Consider the following 23,500-nt stretch of genomic DNA (forward strand, 5'->3'; position numbering starts at 1 on the left):
AGCTTAATAGAATATCTTTTAGCTCCGAGGTTCACAAATGCCAGTCCTTAGACCTCTGACAGACTGGCTTCATCAGAATCTGTTGTCCTAAATAGAGCTTTTAAGAATTTAAAAAAGTATATGTAGTTATTTTGCTATCTTTATGATTTATACACACATGCATATATATGTGTGTATATGAAAAAATCAGCTCTCTTCATGTTTTAATATTCAAAAATCTGTCTTTACTTACAAGTTACATCATATCAAATAGTCATAATTATTTTCCAAACATCATATTAATATAGTTTAATTTATTTCTTTGACCTTGGTTACAATGAACCTAAACTATTCCAGATAGAACATTATCTTATTCTTAGTCCATCAGATTTGGGCGACGGAGTTTTAGAACATATTTTTTGCATACCTAAAGATTGAAAAATATTGTTCCACTATACCCAGAAGGGCTTAGCTGAAAAAGTGTCCTTTGTTATCCAGTCTGTAGCATTGCCTTATAAATGAGCCTCCCCTGTTGTAAAATGCCTTTGGTCATTTAAGCTATTAAGTCTTGAGATTGACCTACTTTGAGTTGAACTGTCTTCTACTGAAATAATTTGCTAATAGCATTTTTTCAGAGGGAATTAGTATTCAGATTAATTTCTAGTGATAATAACCTGTAAAAAAAAAATCAGCTTAGACCTCAGTGCTCAGATCATGCCTCATTTTCCTATTTACCTATTTTATTCAAAAGCAGTTGTGGCAAGCTGCTAGATATATAACATCATATTCTGTTTTTAAAACTCTGCATCTCTAAAGCAGGTTTTGATTTTTTTTTTTAATAACTTAGAGGGAAAGAGAAACGAAAATCTCAAAATCTTTTCACTTAAAAAAAATCAAGGCCAGAGAACTAAAAGAATACACTAAACCAACTCTCAGTAGGCCTTAACTTAATGATTATTAACTTAACGCTAATAATAATTTGGCAGTTATTTGGTAATTCCAATCATATAAAACATATCAAGAACCTGAAAGTAAGATAGTGACAAACATTTGCCTAGTCAAAATAAATGTCAAATAAAATCGATGATACTTAAGCCTGTTTACTGAAGGAATGGCTCAATTTATTACAGGATCAGAAAGGCCAAACCCAAAGTTCCCCTGGGCAGTAAGAATGAGAAGGGCAAACATTGATTCTTTCAGCAAACATTTATTGTATTCCCACTATAAAGAAAGTTTGCATTTGTATTTTTCTCCTTCGCAAGAGAAGGAAAAAATAGGGATTTTATATGCAGTTTGCAAAGTCTCTACTCTAGCTTCTGACATTTCTATCTTATGACAACAAACAGGTTATTTTTTGTTTTTAATCACTACCAAATTGGCAAGTAGAAAATAATAACCCTACACTGAACTATAGATGCTGTGATAGCTAGGTTTACACACTATCTTTATACTCCCATACCTAGTCTCACCTCAGTAAGACTTTTAGGGTTTCTTGAGTTATGGAAATTAATGATGATAAATTTGTGAATGCTAATGATTTACTATATTAGGATCTAATTAGTCTTTTCTGATACTTGAAATATAAGCCTAGTTACTGAAATTTTTATATAACTTTAGGGAGAGGATGGATTGGTTTCCTTCTGTTTTGCTCAAGGTAGCTGAAATTGGGAAGAGAGAATCTGAAGGGGCCTGTCCTGCGCTACCTCCTTTCTCTTCTTCTCATCCCCTCCTGTGGTTATCTTTTAAAGCACAGAAATGGGTGGGTTCCAGTTTCTTGATCAGGATATTCCTACTTGTCTCATTACCTTCACTGTCGGCAGGTTCATGTGTGTGTCCAGAGCTTTTACTTTCTCTTATCCTGTTGAAGATGTCCATTTGTTAGAAACTTTCTTAAAATGTGACATGCTCCTTCTTGTTTCTGCCAGTGCTGGTCTCTTAGGCTGCAGTTCCTTTTTTGTCACTTGACTTCACCTAGTTCTACAAGGTTATAATCCTCCCACTCGCCATTTTCCTTTCACTAAGAGATAAAAATTTTAAAAATAAATTTATTTACTTAAATTTTATTTACTTTAAAGAAGTAAAACCTTGTTACTTTGATAAAAAGAAAATATAATCTCTTCTGTCTTTGAGGAAAAGTTTTTACGAGAAGTGCTTTGTATTACATTCGTAACTGAAAATTACGATCTCATTCAGAACTTTATTTGGGAAGACTCATTCACCCAGGAAGTGGGGGAAGAATTTCTTTCCTTACTTCTGTCCCTCAGTGCACCTGGACTCTTATTCAAGCTAAAACTATAAGGTCAGCTACCGTGTGTGATAACTGGGATGTTTATTTTTTTACTCGAATCTCCATTTATAATAGTTTTCTGAGGGAAGATGTATACAGGATGCCAAAGTTATTTACAAATGAACTTTTGAGGATTTCTTGTGTTCTAAAAAGCAGGATATTTGTTTTTCCTTTGGGACTAGTAAGACTAGAACGTTTATTTGGCAGTGACCATCATTTGGATTGATTTACCTTTCTTAACCTATACCTGTTGTGTCCTCTGTGGAAAGGATTTATTCCTATTACTAATTTTAAATGAAGACTTAAAATTATTAAAATATTGATATCTGCTGAGGCATATATGATATAAACTATATTCAAAAGGAGAATGTATTCTGGGACAGCTTTAAAATAATCTCATTGCCTTTTTAATGTCCTTGGAAGCCTTATATCTAATTCACAGCTTTTGTTTATGGTTGAATATTATTAATTCCATCTCCTGCAAGAGTTTCTCTGTGACATTTATACCTGTTATAAATTTGTTGGTCAGTCTTTTTTTTTTTTCTCTCTCTCTTTTCAGGTGGAGTAATAATAATTGTTGACTCTGGACTTGTTTTAACTTTTTTCTCAGTTTTAAGATTTCCTCATTTTTGTTTTTCCTTGAGTAGTAATATATTTTCCTATTACTAATTAGAGTTTTTCTTTAATAACAGATTTATACCTAAAACTGGAAGATGTGACCCATAAATTTAATAAGCCCTGTATAATGGATGTAAAGATAGGGCGGAAAAGCTATGATCCTTTTGCTTCATCTGAGAAGATTCAGCAACAGGTCAGCAAGTACCCATTAATGGAAGAGATTGGGTTCTTGGTGCTTGGCATGAGGGTAAGAGTGATTTTTAGTGTAATACACACGTTTCTTGTTACATGTTCTTCCCTTGAAAATTATAGATGTCACATATATTTTGGTATTAGATTATCCATAACTCCCCAGTGTGGGCAGAGATTTTTACCTCTTCTATTCACTGGTATGTGGGCAGTGTCAGGAATTATTCTGATATACAGAACATGATTAATAAGTAAATGAATAGCTTAACCTCAAGGCTCTGACTCTGATAATTTTGTATTAAAGAAGTCTTAAGTTTAGGTGCAAAATAAGTAACATGATAAGTGAATGTGATATTATTTATGATTTTCCCATGAGAAAAGTGCTAAGTTTATATATTCAGTAATTTTTCTGTATATTTAAAACAGAAAAGTGAAATTAAACATTAGCTTATTGTTTCAGACTGTGATTTAAAGCTGTTGTTTTCTTTGCTCATGTTTCTCTGGATTCGCAATTTGAGTTGGGCTCAGGTGGTCAGTTCTTCTGATCTCATCCAGGTTCCCTCTTGTGGCTGCACTCATCTGATGCCTCAGCTGGGGCTTGGTGGTCTAAATAACCTCACTCTTATGTCTACAAGTTGATACTAACTGTTGGCTGAGCCTTTTCCCATGAGGTTCCTCATCTTCCAGAAGGCTAAGTGGAGCTTCTTCGTGTGCTACATTCCAGGAAGGCAAGAGTGAGAGCTACAAGAGCTGTTAAAATCTAGGTTAGGAAGTCACTTTCTGTCATTTCTATGGAGTTTTATAGGTCAAAGTACATCATAGGTCCAGTCCATATTGATAGGGAGAAGACCCCACTTCTGATGGTGGGAATAGGGAAGTCAAAATACAAATGGCAGTGTGCACAAGGATGTTGAGGCCGTCTTCACAAACAATATGCCACAGTTAAGAATGTGGAATAAAATCCTCTAAATAAATGGTATGCCTAGATGTCTGGAGGTAAAATTTGTATATATGATAAATTATTGCTTCTATAAAAACATAATGGGTCATTTTGAAATTCATCATGTAAGATGATATACAGTCTTCCTTTTGAGTTTTAAACAGGAGAGTTAATAGGAAGCATTATAAATGAATTGTTACTGTGATAGTTAAAACAGCACAGTTGAATTTGGTAGTCTGTAAATGAAACCAAAGAAATTATTGACACAGTTATTTCATTTTAGAAAACTCTAATTAAATGTGGGTATATAGTAAAGTGGAAAAGGGTAGTGGAATAATGGTAAAACAAACATGGAATAAACATCTCAAAGGAATCTGACTGGGTAGTTATTTAAACCTTTACTGTTTTCAAATCTCTCACCCTCCTGCTTTCCTTCTCTTTTAGCAGATAACTTTGCCTTCTGCTTCAGAAAAAATAAGCCATCACACAGGATTTCCTTTAATTTCCTGCTAACAGATGTACATACCTAACCTGCAAGTGCTTTCATTTCCTCCTTATTCCTTCCTGTTACGTTGAAGAATTTTCCATCTTCCTAAGGACAGCCCTTCCCTATGTCCTCTGGATCTCATTGTCTCCCACCTCTTCAGGAGCCTAATACTGTTGATTCTCTCTTGTCCTTTTTATATCTTCAACTTCTGTCTTCCTTTACTCTTTTTTCCTTTTGTTTTAAATATGTTCAAATCACTCTCAAAAAAAAAAATCAAAACCCATCTTTATCCTGTTCTGCTCTCCAGCAATGGATTTAAATTGTTTCGCCTTTGCACCCAAACTAGTTACATTTGTTTCTCTTGCCTTACTTCCCACTCAGTATTCTTCAACCCATTCCAGTCTGGCTTCGGCTTCATCATGCCACTAGATTGGCGTCTCATGAAGTTCCCTAATGATGTCTCCATGTCACTAAATCCAAATGGCATTTTTCATTACTCACCTTACTTCACTTTGAAAAGCAGCCTTCAACACTGACTAGGTCCTCCTTGAAACATTCCTTTTTGTGTCCATAACACTACATCCTCTCTTGTTTTTTTCCTAAGACCACTTTGCAGTCTTCTTTGCCAGCTCATTTCGTTCTGTTTGTTCTTTAAATATTGAGGGATTCCACTTAGTTCCATTTTACTGCCTCCTTCTCTTTTTTATTTCTTCCTAGGTAGCGTCCTTTGTTCTCATTGGTTCAGTTTCACTTACACTGATAACTCCCAAACATATATTTTCAGCTTCTGGTTTTTCTTTGATCTCCTAATCTATATAGCTAACAGCCTATTAGACATTTTACTTGGATAACTTAAAGACATCTAGGACTAATATGTAAAAAACTGACATAGATCTGTCTTGCAAAATAACAGCCACAACAGTAGCAGCAAACCTGTTATTCTCTGTCTCAGTAAATGGCATCACCATACGTCCAGTTTTACGAGTGAGAAACCTCACAGTACCATCACCTCTCAGAGCCATCCATCGACCCTGTTGATGTTAATTCCCAAGCACCTGAGTCCCATTGTCAAAATTATTCCTCTCTAGACTAGTATCTTTACTGAACTCTCAGTGTCAGTTTTGCTCTCTTCCAGTCTGTTCTCCAAACATTGCAAAATGTATATCTAATTGTGACATTCCCCAGCTTAAAAACTCTTCGGTGGATTTCCATGGACTTTAAGATATGATTTTGCTCTCCCGTGTTGTGTTATTTCCCCAGACAAATGAGGTTCCTCTGTTTATATTTTTTAATAACATTTTTATTGAGATATAATTTATATACCATTCAATTCACTCATTTAAGGTATACAATTGATTGGTTTTAGTATATTCATAGAGTTGGGCAGCCATCATCATTTTCAATTGTAGAACGTTTTCATCACCCCAAAAGAAATGCCGTACCTATTAGCAGTCACTCCTCATTTCCTTCCAACTTCCAACCCCCCTAGCCATAGACAATTCTAATCTACTTTCTGACTCTATAGCTTTGCCTCTTCTGGACGTTTCATATAAATGGAATCATGTAATACAATAGGTGGTCTTTTGTGACTGGTTTCTTTCAATAATGTTTTCAGAGTTTGTCTATGTTAGCATAAATCAGTATTTTATTCCTTTTTATTGTTGTATGGATATACCACATTTTGTTTATCCATTTGTTTGTTGGTCAACTTTGGGTTGTTTCCACTTTTGGGCTATTATTAATAATGCTATCATGAACATTCATATGCAAGTCGTTATGTTTTTATTTGGGGGGGGGTAGTTCCTGAATTTGAAATTGGTGGGTGCTATGATTAAGTTTAACTTTTTCAGAAACTGCCAAAGTGTTTTTCCAAAGTTCCTGCACCATTTTACATTTCTACCAGTGATATATAGGAGTTCCAGTTTCTCCACATCCTCACCCAAAACCCAAACCTTGTTATTGTCTCTCTCTCTCTCTTTTTCTTTTTTTAACTATAAGCCATCCTAGTGGATGTGAAGTGGTATCTCATTGTGGTTTTTATTTGCATTTCCCTAATGGCTCATGGTATTGAGCCTCGTTTCATGTGCTGTTGACCATGTGTATATCTTCTTTGGAGAAATGTCTATTCCAATCCTTTGCCCATTTTTAATTTGGATTTTTTCTGTGGATTGTTTATCCACTTTCTTTATAATGGCTTTGGAGTACAAAAGTTTTAAATTTTGAAGTCTAATTTTTTTTTTTGTCTTTTGTTACTTGTGCTTTTGGTGTCATAGTTAAGAAACCATTGCCTAAACTAAAGTCATGAAGATTTACTCCTATTTTTCTTCTATAGTTTTAACTCTTACATTGAGATGTGTGTACATTTTAAGTTAGTTTTTTGGGTGTGGTTTGAGGAAGGGGTCAAACTTCTTCTTTTGCATATGGATATTCAGTTGTCTTAGCACCATTTATTGAAAAGACCATTCTTTCCCCCACTGGATGCTTTTGACACCCTTGTTGAAAATAAACTGACCATAAATGTAAGAGTTTATTTCTGGACTCTCAGTTCACTTTTGTTGATCCATATTGTCTGTCTTGTCTGTCTTTATGCCAGAACCACACTGTCTTTTTTTCCCCTTTATATCTTAAATATAAAGATATTTAAAGTAAACATTGTGGTGATTTGATATGCATACACATTGTGAAAGGATTCACTCATCTAGTTAATTAACATATCCATCACCTCACATATTTATCTTTTATTTGTGTGTGTGAGAACATTTAAGTTCTAAGTTCTACCCTCTTAGCAAATTTCAGTTATGCAATACAGTGTTATCAATTTAGTCACCATGTTTTACATTAGATCCTCAGACTTTATTCATCTTATAACTGAGTGATGAATACCAACCTCTTCCTATTTCCCCCACCTCCTCCCAGACCTTAGTAACCACTTTCTACTCTCTCTTTCTATAAGTTTGGTTTGTTTTTTTGGATTCCATGTATAAGTGATGCTGTGCAGTATTTGTCTTTCTCTATCTGGCTTATTTCACTTAGCGTAATGCCCTTAAGGTCCATCTATGTTGTTGCAAATGGCAGGATTGCCTTCTTTTTCATGACTGAATAGTATTACATTGTTTATTTACAGGCGTACCTTGGAGGTATTGTGGGTTCAGCACCAGACCACGGCAATAAAGCAGATATCACAATAAAACAAGTCACAAGAATTTTTTGGTTTCCCAATGCATATAAAAGTTATGTTTACACTATACTGTAATCTGTTAAGTATGCAATAGCATTATGTCTAAACAAACAATGGGCATACCTTAATTTAAAAATACTTTATTGCTAAAAAAGTGCCAAAACAATTATAATGGTAACATCAAAATTCACTGATCACATAACATAACAATATAATAATAATGAAAAAGTTTGAAATATTGCGAGAATTACCAGATGTGACACAGAGACGTGAACTGAGCAAATGCTGTTGGAAAAATGGTGCTGATAGACTTGTTCAATGGAGGCTTGCCATAAACCTTCAATTTGTGAAAAACACAGTATCTGTGAAGTGCAGTAAAACGAGGTATGTGTGTACACACCACGTCTTTATCCATTCATTCATTGATGTACACTTAGGTTGTTTCCATATCTTGTCTCTTGTGAATAATGCTGCAATGAACAGGGAGTGCATATAGCACCACGATATCCTATTTTCTTTTTCTTGGGTGTATACGCAGAAGTAGAATTGCTGAATCATAATGGTAGTTCTATTTTTAAGTTTTTGAGGAGCTTTCATACTGTTTTCCATAGTGGCTGCACCAGTTTACATTCCTACCAATAGTACTCAAGTGTTGCCCTTTCTCTATATTCTCACCAACACTTGTTATTTGTTGTCTTTTTGATGATGACCATTCTAACAGGTGTGAAGTGTATCTTGTGATTTTGATTTGCATTTCCCTCATGATTAGTGATGTTGAGCACCTTCTGATGTTCCTGTTGGCCATTTGAATGTTGTCTTTGGCAAAATATCTATTCAGTTCCTCTGTCCATTTTTGAATCAAAAAATTGTCCCATCAAATTGTCTGACTTCTTTATATATTTGGAATATTAACGCCTTATCAGATATATGATTTGCAGTTATTTTCTCAGAACCACACTGTCTTTTTTTTTTTTTTTTTTTAATTGGCTGTGCCGTGCAGCTTGCGGGATCTTAGTTCCCTGACCAGGTGTTGAACCCAGGCCCACGGCAGTGAAAGCACTTAGTCCTAACCACTGGACCGCCAAGGAACTCCCAAGAATTACACTGTCTTGATTAGTGTAGCTTTGGAGTAAGTTTTGAAACCAGGAATTGTTAGACTTCCAACTTTGTTCTTCTTTTCCAAGATTGTTTTGGCTGTTCTGGGTCCCTTCGACTTCCACGCGAATTTTAGAATCAACTCGTCATTTCTGCAAAGAAGTGTCAGCTGGGATTTTGGTGTAAGGAATAGTTTTGGATCTGTAGATCAATTTGGGTTCCCCTATTTTTGTTTTCATGGCTTCCTTTATATAGTAGTTAGCAGTTTATAATTACATATTGTTTACTTATCTGAGAAAGGATATGATTGAAGTGTGAAATAATAAATGAGAATGAGAATGTGAATATAAATTTAATTATGTTATTCTAGAATGTTAAAATTGGGAGACATACCTTGAATTTAGTAGGAGTTATGTTAGGATTTTTTTTCAAATAGTTATTTCTTTAGTAGGTGGTAAATTCATTAAACTTTTTAATCACAGTGGGTTTGTAGACTAATAATAAAGATAGACTTGAATAATTTTAGAATGAATGTTCCAAATTTAAAAAATTCTCCTTCAAGTCCTGCCTTTAAATTAAAAAAAAAAAACCAAACCAAAAACAACCCTTAATATAACTGAATAGACTGAAATTTATCAAATATATCAGTTTTAACATACTTTTCTGTTATGTTTAACCAGTAGTAGGAAGAGGTTTGGTGGGTAGAAGAACATGCCAGTTTAGGAATTCCTTATTTTTAAATGACTGTCAGCAATTATACTGTTATTTCCTTGATCCCAAGATGGTGTAGATGATAAGACTCACTTTGATTTAATAACAAGATTTATTAAGATATGTGTAACAAAAGAGATAGAAACTGAATAGGAACTATAAGAACAAGGGAGTCACAAAAAGAGGAGTATAGAGTGCCTTTGGAAAAGGTGGTATTTTGAACTGGCAACGGGGAAAATAATAGGTAGAAAACCAAGAAGCAGAGCATATTGTGAAATAGGAGTTTATGTAAGGTGACTAGAGCATACTATATGTAGGAAGGTGGGGTGTATTTTAGCTTAGAGTATCAAACTGAGAGAAGTTAATATATCAGCAGCTTGCTTTGGGACTTCCTGGCTTTTTGACATAGCATCCTTTTGGGTTAACTATTTGAATGGTTGTTTAAATTTCCAGTTTTGTATTGACTCGGAAAACACATGCTATATAACTGTAGGGGTTTATTATATTTATTAACCACAGGTAATTGAAATACAGTTTGTAGAAATTTACCTGAAATTTCTTTAAAACTTGTGATTCAAGATTTTAGATGATTTAATTTTGGATGTTCCAGTATATTTTTGGCAATAACTTAAATTTTTGACAAATATTTGCACTTAAGAGAGAAGTCACGTTTCTTAATCACTGATTCCTAATTACTGGGGGAAAAGATTCTTCTCTTTTGATCTTTAGTTATCACATTGTCTAAAAATCGGACTCTTTTTTTGTATACCTTTTTTTCCTCTATAATAGTGGATAACAGTAACCCTTCAAATTCCTTTTTTCCATTAATAGGATTTGAGTTAATAGGAAATGTGTTTTGCTAAAGATATTTGAATTAGTTTGCTCCTGACATGAGTTCCTGTAAAATAAGCAACTCATATGATCCAGGAAGTGCTGGAGCCTTTTTTGCTTGTTATTCTGTCCTACTCATGTCTTCCAGCTTACCATTCCGTTAAAAATATTTTCAAGGTGGTACTGTAACTTTTTTTGGTTTTTTTTTTTTTGCGGTACGCGGGCCTCTCACTGCTGTGGCCTCTCCCGTTGCGGAGCACAGGCTCCGGACGCGCAGGCCCAGTGGCCATGGCTCACGGGCCCAGCCGCTCCGCGGCAGGTGGGATCTTCCCAGACCGGGGCACGAACTGGCATCCCCTGCATCGGCAGGCAGACTCTCAACCACTGCGCCACCAGGGAAGCCCTGTAACTTTTGATTTACAGATATCTTTGTGATTGACCAAGACTGGACTGGTAGAGACTGAAGAAATTCTCAGACCTCTTTATATTCTAGCTTTAACTAGTAAAGTAGAAGTAAATAGAGATGCCTGAAATTAATACAACATTGTAAATCAACTATACTTCAATAAAAAAATAAATGAATAAATAAAAATAAGTAAATAAAGGAAGAGAGAATATCAATAAAGGAGTCCCACTGAAACTGATTAGCTTTAGTCTATTTGTGAAATTTAGATTTTTCATATGTGAAATCTAACTTAGCTCAGAAAATACATCCCTGAATAGTGGAATGGTGACAATTTTGAGAATCCTCTTTTTTGGTACATTTCCTAGTTTTTAGTTTACATGACCAGGTATTTGAAAATTCTTCTCACTTGTTTTTTATGTCTATTTAATATATTTCCTCAGATTATTAATTTCTCAATTTCATCCTTTTTTATTGCAACATAAATGATATATAACATTGTCTTTGTTTGAGTTGTACAACATATTGATTTGTTACATTTGTATATTGCCATATGATTGCCACATAGCATTAGTTAATACCTCTGTCACTTTGAAAATCCTCTTTTACATATATTTCTGTGCATAGAGAACATGAGTATATTTTTTTAAACACATTTTGGTTATGATTAACTGTTCTTATAAAAATAGTTTTTCTTGTAGTCAAATGTAATTTTGGTATTTATGAAATGCTTTCTTCTATTCATAGTAACACTTTGTTCAAGATAAATTATCTTTCTTTAATAGGCTGTAAGTGGGTGTAAGAACACGGTTCTAATTTAACTTTTTTTTATCTAAAATGTGTTTATTGGGATGGTTTCCCATTCATCTTGATTCCAGGGGCTTTTAGTGCTGCTTCCATCTGAAAGAGCACCCTTCTGTAAGCCTTGCTTTTCCTCCTATAGACTGGCAGAGGATGGTAGAGCAGCCAACACACAAAACTACTGTTTGTGCATGGCTAAAGACGGTGGTGATTTTATAGCTTCCTGGGCATTTCACATCCATGAAATAGGAATTGGGGCTCTGCATCAGGCACTTCTTCTTGTGTTTCCTCTTCTCCTCTTCTGGAGAGGGATGAAGGAGGTCCTTTGCTAGAGGCATGTTCTCGTGGGGAGGTCGTCACCGTTGGAAAGCTAATTTAACTTTTTGAATAAAGTGAAGCATTTGAGATAGATGGTAATTAGCCATATCAGACTGAAAGTTATAAAATATCAGTTTCTAAAGCAGTGTATTCTTTTTCTTCTTTTTTAAAATATTTATTTATTTATTTGGCTTTGCCGAGTCTTAGTTGTGGCACACATGGGATCTTTAGTTGTGGCATGTGGGATCTAATTCCCTGACCAGGGATCAAATTCGGGTCGCCTGCATGGGAGTACGTGGAGCAGCAGGGAAGTCCCTAAAGCAATGTATTCTTAATGCTTCTTAAAAATATTTAATTAAAATTTGATGAGCTACATTGTTATATGGCTCAAACTCCAAAAAGTATAGAAATATATACAGTGAGAATTCACTTTGCACACAGGATACTATATTATAGTGATTTTTTTCTCCAGTGTATCCTTCCAGAAGTATTTTAAACATATACAAGTAAATGCTGCATATATGTATTCCTTTATTGCAAAACCTACCTACTTTGAACACTGTTCTGTATCTTGCCTTTTTTTTTTTTTTTGTTTAACATATCATGAAGATTTTTCCATAGTGGCACAGTATTCTAGTTTAACCATTTTACTTTGATGGATCCTTTGACTTGTTTCCAGTCTTTTGCTCTTACAAGTAATGTTACAAATGACTAACCGGAGATCTACCTCATTCCACCAGTGTGCTAGGGTATTTATGGGATAAGCTCCTAGAGGGGAATTGCTGAGCTTGTATGCGTTTATAATTGTGGTAGATATTGGCAGTCTGCCTGATATCTAGAGCAGTGGTTTTGAACCAGGGGCAGTTTTATTCCCCAGGGAGTCATTTGGCAGTGTCTGGAGGCATTTTTGGTTGCCACAATTTTGGGGTAGGCTGTGTTCCTGGTATGTTTAAGAGCTGTTTGATTTCAGTGAACTCTTCAGATATGTTGTTCATTTTCCCATAAGAGTAAACATGCCATTTGTTCATCATATAAATTTCAAATACCTTTTCTCTGTTTGTCTTTCAATTTCTGAATGGCAAAAACACTATGAACATTTTAAAAAAACATATTGTATGTGGTAGAAATGTTTGAGTTTTAGTTGGAAATGCCTTCCCTAGTTATCAGTTATTCAAGGATTCTTTCATCTTGGGGTGGGGAGGCATTTTATTTTGCTCATTTTGATCTTTGATGTATTTGGAATTTATCCTGGTATAAGTTATAAATACAACCTATTTTTTCCAGATCACTAGTTAATCATACTAACACCATTTAATAATAATCCATCTTTTTCTACTGGTTTAAAATACCATTATCACATACAAGCTTCTCATGTTTTTGATTTTAAAGTACGTTTTAATGGAATTACTATCCCAAAGAGATATCTGCACTCCTATGTTCATTGCAGCAATATTCACGATAGCCAAGATATGGGAACAACCTAAGTGTTTGTCTACAGATAAATGGATAAAGAAGATGTGCCTCTTTAAACAATGGAATATCATTCAGCCATGAGAAAGAAGGAAATATGGATGAAACCAGAGGACATTGTGCTAAATGCAATAAGCCAGCCAAAGAAAGACAGATACTGTGTGGTAGCACTTATACGTGGAGTCAAAAAAAGAAACCCAAAAGACAAAGCTGATCTCATAGAAACAGAATAGAATGGGGGTTTCCAGGGATTTAGGGAAGGCGGAAATGGGGAGATTTAGGTCAGAGGGTACAAACTTTCAGTTATAAGATGAATAAGTTCTGAGGAACTAATGTATAGCATGGTGACTATAGTTAATAATATGATATTGTATACTTGAAATTGGCTGAGAGTAGGTTTTAAGCATTCTCACTGCATACATACACTAAAAATGAGTTAACTGTATGAGATAATGCATGTGTTTATTTTCTTGATCTTAGTAATCATTCCACAATGTATATGTATACCAAATAATCACATTGTATACTTTAAGTATATACAATTATACTTGTAATTTATTCCTCAATAAAGTTGGAAAAAGTATAAATAAAATATGTTTTAATATCTAGTAGGATGGCAAGGTTAGTCCCTCCTTACTGATCTTATTTGGATTTTCCTTAGCAATTCTTGATTTTCTATATGAACTTTAAAATTAGCTTATATGATTAAAATAATTGTTGGTGTTTTATTATAATCTGATTTTACTTCTAGATTAATTATATCTTTTATGATGTTGAATCTTCCTTTCTGAGAACATGGGTATGTGTTTATGTGTATATCTTAGGGGTGTTTTAAAGATGTCTTTATATAGATCTTAGGCTTTTTTAGTTTATTCCTATGTTTTATTTCTTTTTTATTTGATTTGTAAGTAGGGTCTTTCATTACATTTTCTAGCCAGTTGTTTGTATATATGAAAGCTTATTTTCTGTTTACTAATTTGTACTGTCACCATTTCAAGTTTTTATTGTTTTTGTTAGTTTTTAAATTGATTTTCCAATATACAACCATTATCTACAAAGAGTAATATTTTTGTTGCCGCCTTTTCAAATTATTATGCCTCTTATTTCTTTCTCTTACCTATTTGCATTTGCTAGAAACTCCAGAACAATATTAGGTAATAATGATGATAAAACACATTGTGGTAAAGTACTTTTTGTGGAAGTTTCTTGTATTTTAGGACAGATGCTTCCTTATTTCTACTTTAAACTTGAGGCTAACTTTTGGTGGATTGAGATGGATAATTCTTTTCATATTGGAAGTACTCATCTGTCTTTTTAAAGAGTTTTCATTGATAGTGGATGTAAATTTGCTAAATGCCTTTTCAGCATGATAAGACAATATGATTTTATTTTTTCATCTTAACTCCATTAGAATGAATTATATGAGTAGATCTTCCCATCTTTAACCATCATTGCATTGCTGGGATTCCGTCCACTGCTCCTCACTCCCAGCCCTGGGTCAAGGAGTATTAGTGTTTAATATTCACTGCTTTTTTCTGACAGGTTTATCATGTTCATTCTGATAGCTATGAGACACAAAACCAGCACTATGGAAGAAGCTTAACAAAAGAAACTCTAAAGGATGGTAAGGATTGAAAAACCATACTTTACTGCTTTTATTACTACACAGTTATCAAAATAATTCTAAAGTGATTTCAGTTTTAATTCTCCTTTGGTATAATGATTCAGTTCACAATAAAGTCTTAACATATATGCTTCTAAATATTTATGGCCAAGATATTATAAAAGCAGTGATAGCACAGATTTCCAGAAATAATATTCTTTTAAAGTTTATTATTAGCTCTATCCAAGATGGGGCAGAACTTAAGAGTGATGTAAATAGTTTGAAGAATTTTTATTTTATGTATACAAAATAATCATCTATAGTGTGCCCTTAACAATTAGTATTTGCCTTGGTATACTTAACCAATAGCAAGCTAATATTCAGATTGGCTGTTGTTTTTGGCCATGCTGTACAGATTATGGGATCTTATTTCCCTGACCAGGAATCAAACCCATGTCCCCTGCAGTGGAAGCATGGAGCCCTAACCACTGGATTGCCAGGGAAATCCCCAGATTGGCTCTTTATTAAAATATTTCTCAGGCTAATATGACTATTTTTTAGCAGTTTCTGTCCCGAAGTAGGGGAACAGCAAAATTTAATTACATGTATCCATAAATTCCTCAATATGATAAAATATGCATAAATAATTTTATAAGAGGCCTAATCTGATAGGTTAAAACATGTAAACGTCTCAATTTTGAATAACATACTCAACTTGGAGTAGTACTAGTCCCCAAAGTGAGCTCAACTTTTGTGAAAAGACTGATTTAATAAATATTTTCGAGAACATAAATTAAGTACAGTTATGGTTTGGTATTTTGGTAACGGGCTGTTGACATCATTAAAAATGGTTATGATTTGACTCAAGGTTCTAGATTAGTTCTTGAATGTGATTCTAACAAATATGTAATCTTACTGTAAAATTCCTCATAGCAAATGAAGCAAATCTTGGAATCCTGTTCCTTAAGAGAATGTATAGAGAGAGCACTAAACTAGCAGTCTACCTGTAGTAAATTTTTTGTCTAAATAAGGTATTTCATGTTACATATGTGTCATTTATATGTTTTCTAGCAAGAACATCTTCACCAGAAATTAAGTTGAGCTCCAAGACTTTGTGTTTGACTAGAATTCTTATCTGTTCACTTAATTACAGGGGCTGATGGGAGAAAATTAAAGAATTGTATCTAAGATGAGATTACTTCCCAAGTGATAGTTATTTCATAATTTCAATATAATGCTAGTATTTTCCTTTTTATAGGAGTCTCCCGTTTTTTTCATAATGGATTCTGCTTAAGAAAAGATGCTATTGCTGCCAGTATTCAGAAGATTGAGAATATTCTGCAGTGGTTTAAAAGCCAGAAGCAGCTTAACTTTTATGCAAGTTCATTACTGTTTGTTTATGAAGGTTCATCTCAGCCAACTACTGCAAAATTGAATGACAGAACTTTAGCAGAAAAGTTTTTGTCCAAAGGACAGCTCTCAGACACAGATGTACTAGAGTATAATAATAACTTTCATGTGTTAAGTTCCACAGTGAATGGAAAAATAGAGGCTTCAGTGGGCAAAAGCTTGTCCAAAATGTATGCTCGCCACAGAAAAATGTATTCAAAAAAGCATCACAGTCAGACTTCGTTGAAAGTTGAAAATATAGAGCAAGACAATGGGTGGAAAAGCATGTCACAGGAACATTTAAACGGAAACGTACTTTCCCAACTGGAAAAAGTCTTCTACCATCTTCCCACTGGTTGTCAAGAGATTGCGGAAGTAGAAGTGCGAATGATAGACTTTGCTCATGTGTTCCCTAGCAACACAGTAGATGAGGGATATGTTTATGGGCTAAAGCATTTAATTACTGTACTGCAGAGTATTTTAGACAATTGAATCCTTTGCTGCAATCTTTTAAAGGGGTGGGGCAATCATAATGAAGAGCAGCAGTTAATAACTCTGCACTCGTAATGCTGTGTAAAAAATTTGTATTGTGAGTCTACATTTTATTTGTCTTTATACTTTTGGTAGAAGGGTTAACTTTTTTATAATCTTACTCAGGAAAACTAATTATTTGTTCTTTAGAAAACTATAAAGAATAAAGAAACTTAGGAATGTTAAGCAGGGAATGTGGTGGTACGTGGCTTAAACATCTATTTGGCTTAAGCAAAATGCAAACCATTATTCAGTCATTACAAGTTTAGTTAGCTTTCTGTAGCCAATTTATTGTGAAATCTCTGTCCACCCATCCTTAACAATGAGCCATATCTAAACTCATTACATTATTAGAACACTTTCAAAAATCTAGAAAGCACAGGTTGATATCCTTAGTATTGCTATGTATGAAGTTATTAAAACTGGAGAAAATTCTACAGAAATAAGTACTGTTTCGGTTTTATATTAAAAGTTCAGACCAGCATATCAAAAGGTGCTTCTTAGAAGTAATATGGTTTAGAATCATTGTATTCCAAAAGCAGATTTTCACTTTAATTTCCATTTATATACATATTTCAAAATACTTCTTGAAAAAGATCATTGAAATGGACAACAACAACAACAAAAGTCTTGACATTAAGGGCACTAATAATTAGTCTTGCCAAGGTTAGGGAAGAGAGAAGTTATTTGCAAGGAACAAAATGTTTTTCTTTTAAAATCTTTATGGGAAAATTGGAATTTTACTGCATTGTGACAAGTATTATAAACCATATAATACCTTTTACTGCAGCTTCAAAAAGGTGGATGATTGAAGCTCTTCTTCTTATTTCTCCTTTAAATAACTTTTGAGAGTTTTTTTCTTTTACAATTCATGTATTTATATGTCCCCATTTAGTTAAGCAGTGGTATGGATATATGTTGCTAAAAAGTGTTTCTCAGAATTCTAATAAGCAGTGAAGGACAACATCCAGTATTGTGAGTGTTATCAAAAATACTGTGTGTATATTAGTACGTCATACAGAGTTTGGTACATGTCTAAATTCATGCTTCTGTTTCATTCTTAAAACAGTTGTATATCATATTCAAGAGAGAAATTATAATTTAACTTCATGGAGGGGGGGGCAGTACTATATTTCTTGGAAAAATTAGATTTGTAAGTATTATCTCTGTTTCACATCCACCCCTTTTAAAAAATAACTAGTTATTTGTTATTGGAAACATTCAGAACTTTGAAATTAAATTTGCAAATATGTTAAATGTTTATGTTTTCATTACTTGCACTTTGATTCACTAATAAAACATCTAAGTAGTTAACAGTTTTGCCATATTCCTGGAAATTGTTTTAGACTTGTGAACTGTTAGACTGTTTTCCCCCCAAAATTGCAAATTAAACTTAAATTCAAGGGCCTTTTTTTAGTGTGAAGGAAAGTATCACAATTTTATGTTTATCTCACCTTCCCAACCCTCTCTGAGTGTACTTTTGCAAGTATCTGAGCACAAAAAAAAGTAACAGATGCCCTATAGATTCTGTGCTTAGTAAATTTATTAGGCCTGAATACCTTTAAAATTCATATGCATTTGTTATAGCAAAATTTGATTATTTAAAATTTTTTATTTAGAGTCAGTGTAGGTATTTTCCATAAGGACTTCATATTTTTCTCTGCTGCCTAAATGGGTATTGCCGTAGCTTTTTTTGTGGGGATGAAGTTCAAGTCATAGTTAATAGAAATTTTTTAGTTTTACTTTTTTTGTCCCACAGTGTAGACTTTTGTTGTTGTTGTTATTTGGATAGTGGTTCAATAAATCTTAAGCTCATATAATTTAAACACTATTTTGAATCTTAACAAGAGACTTTTTTTTTTGTATGGGGTGGTATCAACCTATATGTACAATGAATTTAATAAATTTAATTATTATCAGATTTTTTGTGCATTTTAGCTCAATAAAGTGTGAATCAGTTCCATATTTTCTTTATCCATATTTGGAAATTTAGTTTTGTATAATTAGTGTCTTACATTTTTGATACAATAGATAATGTTTTGTTTTAATAAAGCAAGGAACACTTATCTTTTGTTCTTCAGGGAAGAGATTCACATTTAATTCTGTTTGTTTACATTTTTTTCACTGTTATCCAATGCCCATTTTATGTTACTTTATAAGTAAGCTTACATGTAACAACAAGCATCTATTTGTGTTATCTACATGTGACTATTTTACTGTCTAGTCCAGTCATTTAACATTATGCTAAAATTTACCACTGTGGGGATGAATGATCACTATTCACCAAGCATATTTAAACATTTAAATGTTCAAGAAATAATAATAAGGATATAGTTTGGGTTAATAGGATTACCGTAGTTTTTTCCCCCTAGGAAATATAAATGATTTTAGTGTATTTCGTATGGAATGCACTCATGAAAAGGACTTTAAGAAATTGTGGATAGTGAATAATACATTTCTCTAATAAAAATTTAAATTGTACAATAGTTTTATAATGAAGTATTTACATTAATTGATATTTTAATATGGATGAAGTTACATAGATTCAAATAAATTAAAATTGATAATAAATGCTAAATATTTTATCTGAATAGTTTTTCAAGAAACAGTTGTGAAAATGTGTGTATTAAATGACTGTAACATGGAGCATGTGGTATTTTCAACTCAGTATTCGTTATTTGTTTTATGTGTCTGGAAATTGTACTTACTATGCCTCTTTACACTACAATTTGCTGTTGTGGGGCTTTAGATTGTGTTCAACTGAATAAGATCTTTTTTTATGATTTTAATTGAGTATAATTTACTATTTTATGATTTCCAAGATGATGTTCTTCATATCTCTATACCGTATACGCATCAAATTAATAATGTAACTTGAGAAGATAGAATTAATTTTCAGAGATATCTCAGTTGCCATTTTCTTGTTTCATGCAACTGGAAACATATTTGTTTCTAGGACTTGGAATATTAAAGATTATGTAGGATGAAAGAAAATGGTAGAACAATGAAAGAATTTTATTTGTGAAATTACAGAAATTTTGTCCACTATTTTAAAGCATTGTCATCAGTTTAGTACCATTTGCTCTTAGTAGTTTGGCATTTGATACTTTAAAACTTGATTTGCTTTAAAAATTGTTTACAATGCTTTGTAATAATCTTCCTTATCCAGTGCCTTTAACCTTGATTTGATATATTTGTAGCCTTGGTTATCCTTCCATTACATCCTGTAATGTCTTCATAGCCTAGACTTCAATTAAAAAAAGTCAATTTGGTCATGTAAAGAGGTTGCAATTGTCTATTAATGCTTTAGGAAAACAAGTCATGTTGTGTATGGAGGCCAGGCATCTTAGTTCATTCAGAAATATAAATGTGACATTTTTAACCCCTGAATATATAGTTGTGATGCAATCAGACAAAGCCCTTACCGTTTCCAGCATTCTCTCTAGATGGGGGTGGATTGGGGGCTAAATTAAAATAGAGATACGGAGAAATGCTTATTTAAAGATAATAAAGTTAACTAGCATTCAACTTTGTGTAAAGATAAGGTAATAATTGAGTTGAGGTGAAGCAACTAACAATATGTTAAAGAGGTTAAAAATAATACTTTGCAGCATTGTAACCTCTATTTGACATTTGAGTTCAGGTAATAATTATAGATAGCATTAGAAGGCCTTAATTTTTCACTTTTGCTGGTAAAGGTACGTTTACTTAGACTGTTCATGTAGAATAGTGTTTTAACATAACATTACTGTGAAAAACATTCCATTACATATTCACAAGCAAATTACTGCACATTTTAAAAATTGTACTTTACAATTTACTGCAAATATTTTAGGGCTCAATCTTCAAATCATTTGTATTTTAAATTTGGCAATGGATATGAAATTACTTTTTTGACTTACAGAATGATTGTATTGTTACTTAAAATGCTCGTTAATATTTTAAGAAGGTTGGAGTCTCCATGTTTCTGGAGTTAATATTTAAATTCTTATTACTTATTTTGATAGTGTTTAGTAAGAGGAAATAGTACTTATGCGATTAAACAAATTAGAATATACTGTAAAGAACATTTTTAATTGTTAAATTTGTCATCACTGAGGTTAAATTTTGGCCTGGTATTCACTTACAATATATATTAACACGTTTAATTATGAAGTGAAATAGTCTTAAGTATGATGTATGATGCACCTGCATATAAATGGATATGGTGTGCACAAAGACACTTTACTGTGGGAATTGAACTGGAAGATATATGAAAGCATGTGAAATTGCACCTAAAATTGTGTGTTATTAGTGACTATGCTAAATTTATTGTACTTGATGAATGAATGTATTTAGTCAAAGTTACTTTGGTTTAAATGTCTAAACAATGTGTTTTTAAAAAACGTGTTTGTAATTTGTACTATTGATGGGGGGGTTCTTGGACTGCAGGGGTTGTTGTCAATGTGTGATTTGTGTTTTTATTTTATAGAATCATCTAATGTGATATACCGATTTTTATATAAGTGATATTTAGATAATTCTAATTACTGTATATTTGACAGCCTATTAAAATGTTTTGCATTGGAGCTTTTTTCATTAATTGTAGTATGCTAACAAACTCACAGTAGTTTGAAAATAACTTGTTCATTCAACAAATATTTGAGTACATGTTATATACCAAAAACTATAGGGATCATTAGAGATTCAAAGATGATTAAGACGGGATGTTAATGGAAAGAAGCATATGCATTGGAAATGAAAAAAGTATGTAAACTATTTTGTTTGAATATTTATTTTTTCTATCATAGTCTAAAATCTTTGGAATCAATCTAGTAGGAGAAGTAGACTATAGGAGAAACAAGTTGACTTGGCTGTGAAAATATATACTGTAATTTAAAAACACCAGGAATAGGTAAGATATTTTTGTTTGTATTTTACATGAATCAGTTACTTAATTAGTGACCAAGTTTTTTTTTTTTTTTTTCCCATTCATTAATTAAAAAGAAAGAGCACAGTCCAATACCTACCTATGCCTTATCAGCAGTGTATTTGGCCTTTGGAGATTTTAAAAAGTTGAATAAGGGATCTAGTACTTGTCCTCGAGATATGTGCTGTCTGGTAGAAGAAAACCATGTAAATGTGGGAAAAATGTTATTGGGGCTATGTTGTATACTTACCAATATCCAGCAGGGATGGAGAGGGGAATCAGTTTTGAATAGCATGTAAGGGGGTGAACAATTCACAGACTCACAGCAGTTGTGAGTCAGAGCTCTCAGAGGTGGTATGGCGTTACTCTTTTATGCTGCTGCTGTGAACTGTGGGGAGGAGCAGTTCTGTGTGAAGTACACTCCCTCAGTATCCACAGGGGATTAGTTCCAGGGGCCCCCACCTATACCAAAATCCATGGGTGCTCAAGTCCCTCATATAAAATAGCTAGTACAGTCAGCAGTCCATATCCATGGGTTTCAAATCTGCAGATACAGAGGGCCTACTGTATATTTATCTAATAACTGTATATAAGTGGACTCATCCAGTTGAAACCCTTGTTGTTCAAGGGTCAACTGTAGTTTCTTCCTTTTTAAGACAGGCTGCCTAAGGAAGAAAAAAAAAAAAAAAAGACTGGCTGCCTAACTGCTGAAAATAACAGGGAATCCCGTTGCCATAGTCTACAAGTTAGGGCTAAGTATAGGAACTAAATAAAACCTGAAATGAAATAATAAGTGAAAATAATAGTATAATTAAGAGTGAAAGTAATCACTTGGGGATCTTGTTAAAAATGCAGATTCTGATTCTGCAGGCTTGTGAGGGGTCTATGATGCTCGTGGTTCATGGACCACACTTTGAATAGCAAGGTTTTCTAAAAGATTTTTTTGGGGGTGGAGTGTGTAGTGGAACTTGGATTACTTTGATCCAAGGAACAGAGCTGTTTGAAAGCCAGGAGAGTGCTGAGAAAGAAGTGGGTTTACAATGTGCGAAAATACAGCCAGCGATGGTTCAAGGTAATATGGCCATTCTCAATTGGAAGAAAAGTTCATTAGCTATGCGAGACAGACCATTAAACCGTCCTTTGGTAACAGGTGTTAAGAATTCTGTAATAATAGACTTGTCATTTTCTATTACTTGTATGTGAATGTTGACTACTTTGCCAACTGAAGGAAACATTTCTGCATATGCTTGTTAATTATGTTGTACTTGCCATCTAACAACATTCTAGAGATGCTTTAGGCATAAATGACATGATACGATTGGTTTAGATACTCTGAAATATTTTAAAGTCAGATCTGTGTGTTTCTAAGAGAAGTTAGTTTAAATTGTTATTAAGTTAATATAATTTGACAAACTACTTTGGGATGGGCACAAAAAAGGTGATGAATGTGGAAGCACCATGTGGACACATGTTAGTCTATGGAAGAATAAAGAGTATCACATACATTTTGAAGAATATAAACTTAAGTTAAATGTATAGGCTTAACTTACAGCTTATAATTCAAATATCCTTGTTTTTTTAAATTTGTAAAGAAACCATAATATCATAACTTTTAGTTTTCATCAGTCTTAACTTCCATTTTTCACTCCCTAGTATGGTTGACCCTAATCCATCTAGGTTATGCTTGAGGCAGAGAGGACAGTCTAAGTTATGGTAGCCTGACCACTCTGTCAGCAATTATTTCTGCATAACACCTCAAAA

At 33.3% G+C, this 23,500-nt stretch overlaps 2 protein-coding genes across 7 annotated transcripts in view; one reads left to right on the top strand and one right to left on the bottom strand.

Annotated features, from left to right (window-relative positions):
• Positions 1–21,398, top strand: part of IPMK (inositol polyphosphate multikinase) — a 41,538-nt gene extending 20,140 nt beyond the window's left edge. For 5 of the 6 annotated variants that reach the window (XM_033412189.2, XM_004283366.3, XM_033412191.2 and 2 more), the window contains 3 exons: positions 2,959–3,131; positions 14,850–14,931; positions 16,169–21,398. In XM_033412189.2, the coding sequence (XP_033268080.1) occupies positions 2,959–3,131; positions 14,850–14,931; positions 16,169–16,791 (878 nt within the window). In that variant the 3' untranslated portion in view covers positions 16,792–21,398. The remainder of the gene's footprint in view (positions 1–2,958; positions 3,132–14,849; positions 14,932–16,168) is intronic. The other variant, XM_033412190.2, reaches the window with a different exon arrangement.
• Positions 11,547–11,884, bottom strand: LOC101280532 (40S ribosomal protein S27-like). Its single transcript, XM_012538095.3, has one exon. The coding sequence runs from the start codon at positions 11,855–11,857 to the stop codon at positions 11,603–11,605; it is 255 nt and encodes an 84-aa protein (XP_012393549.2). The 5' UTR covers positions 11,858–11,884; the 3' UTR covers positions 11,547–11,602.
• Positions 21,399–23,500: the final 2,102 nt, after the last annotated feature.

Source organism: Orcinus orca, chromosome 14 (genome assembly GCF_937001465.1).
Source record: "Orcinus orca chromosome 14, mOrcOrc1.1, whole genome shotgun sequence".
In the NCBI taxonomy this organism is placed as follows: Eukaryota; Metazoa; Chordata; class Mammalia; order Artiodactyla; family Delphinidae; genus Orcinus; species Orcinus orca.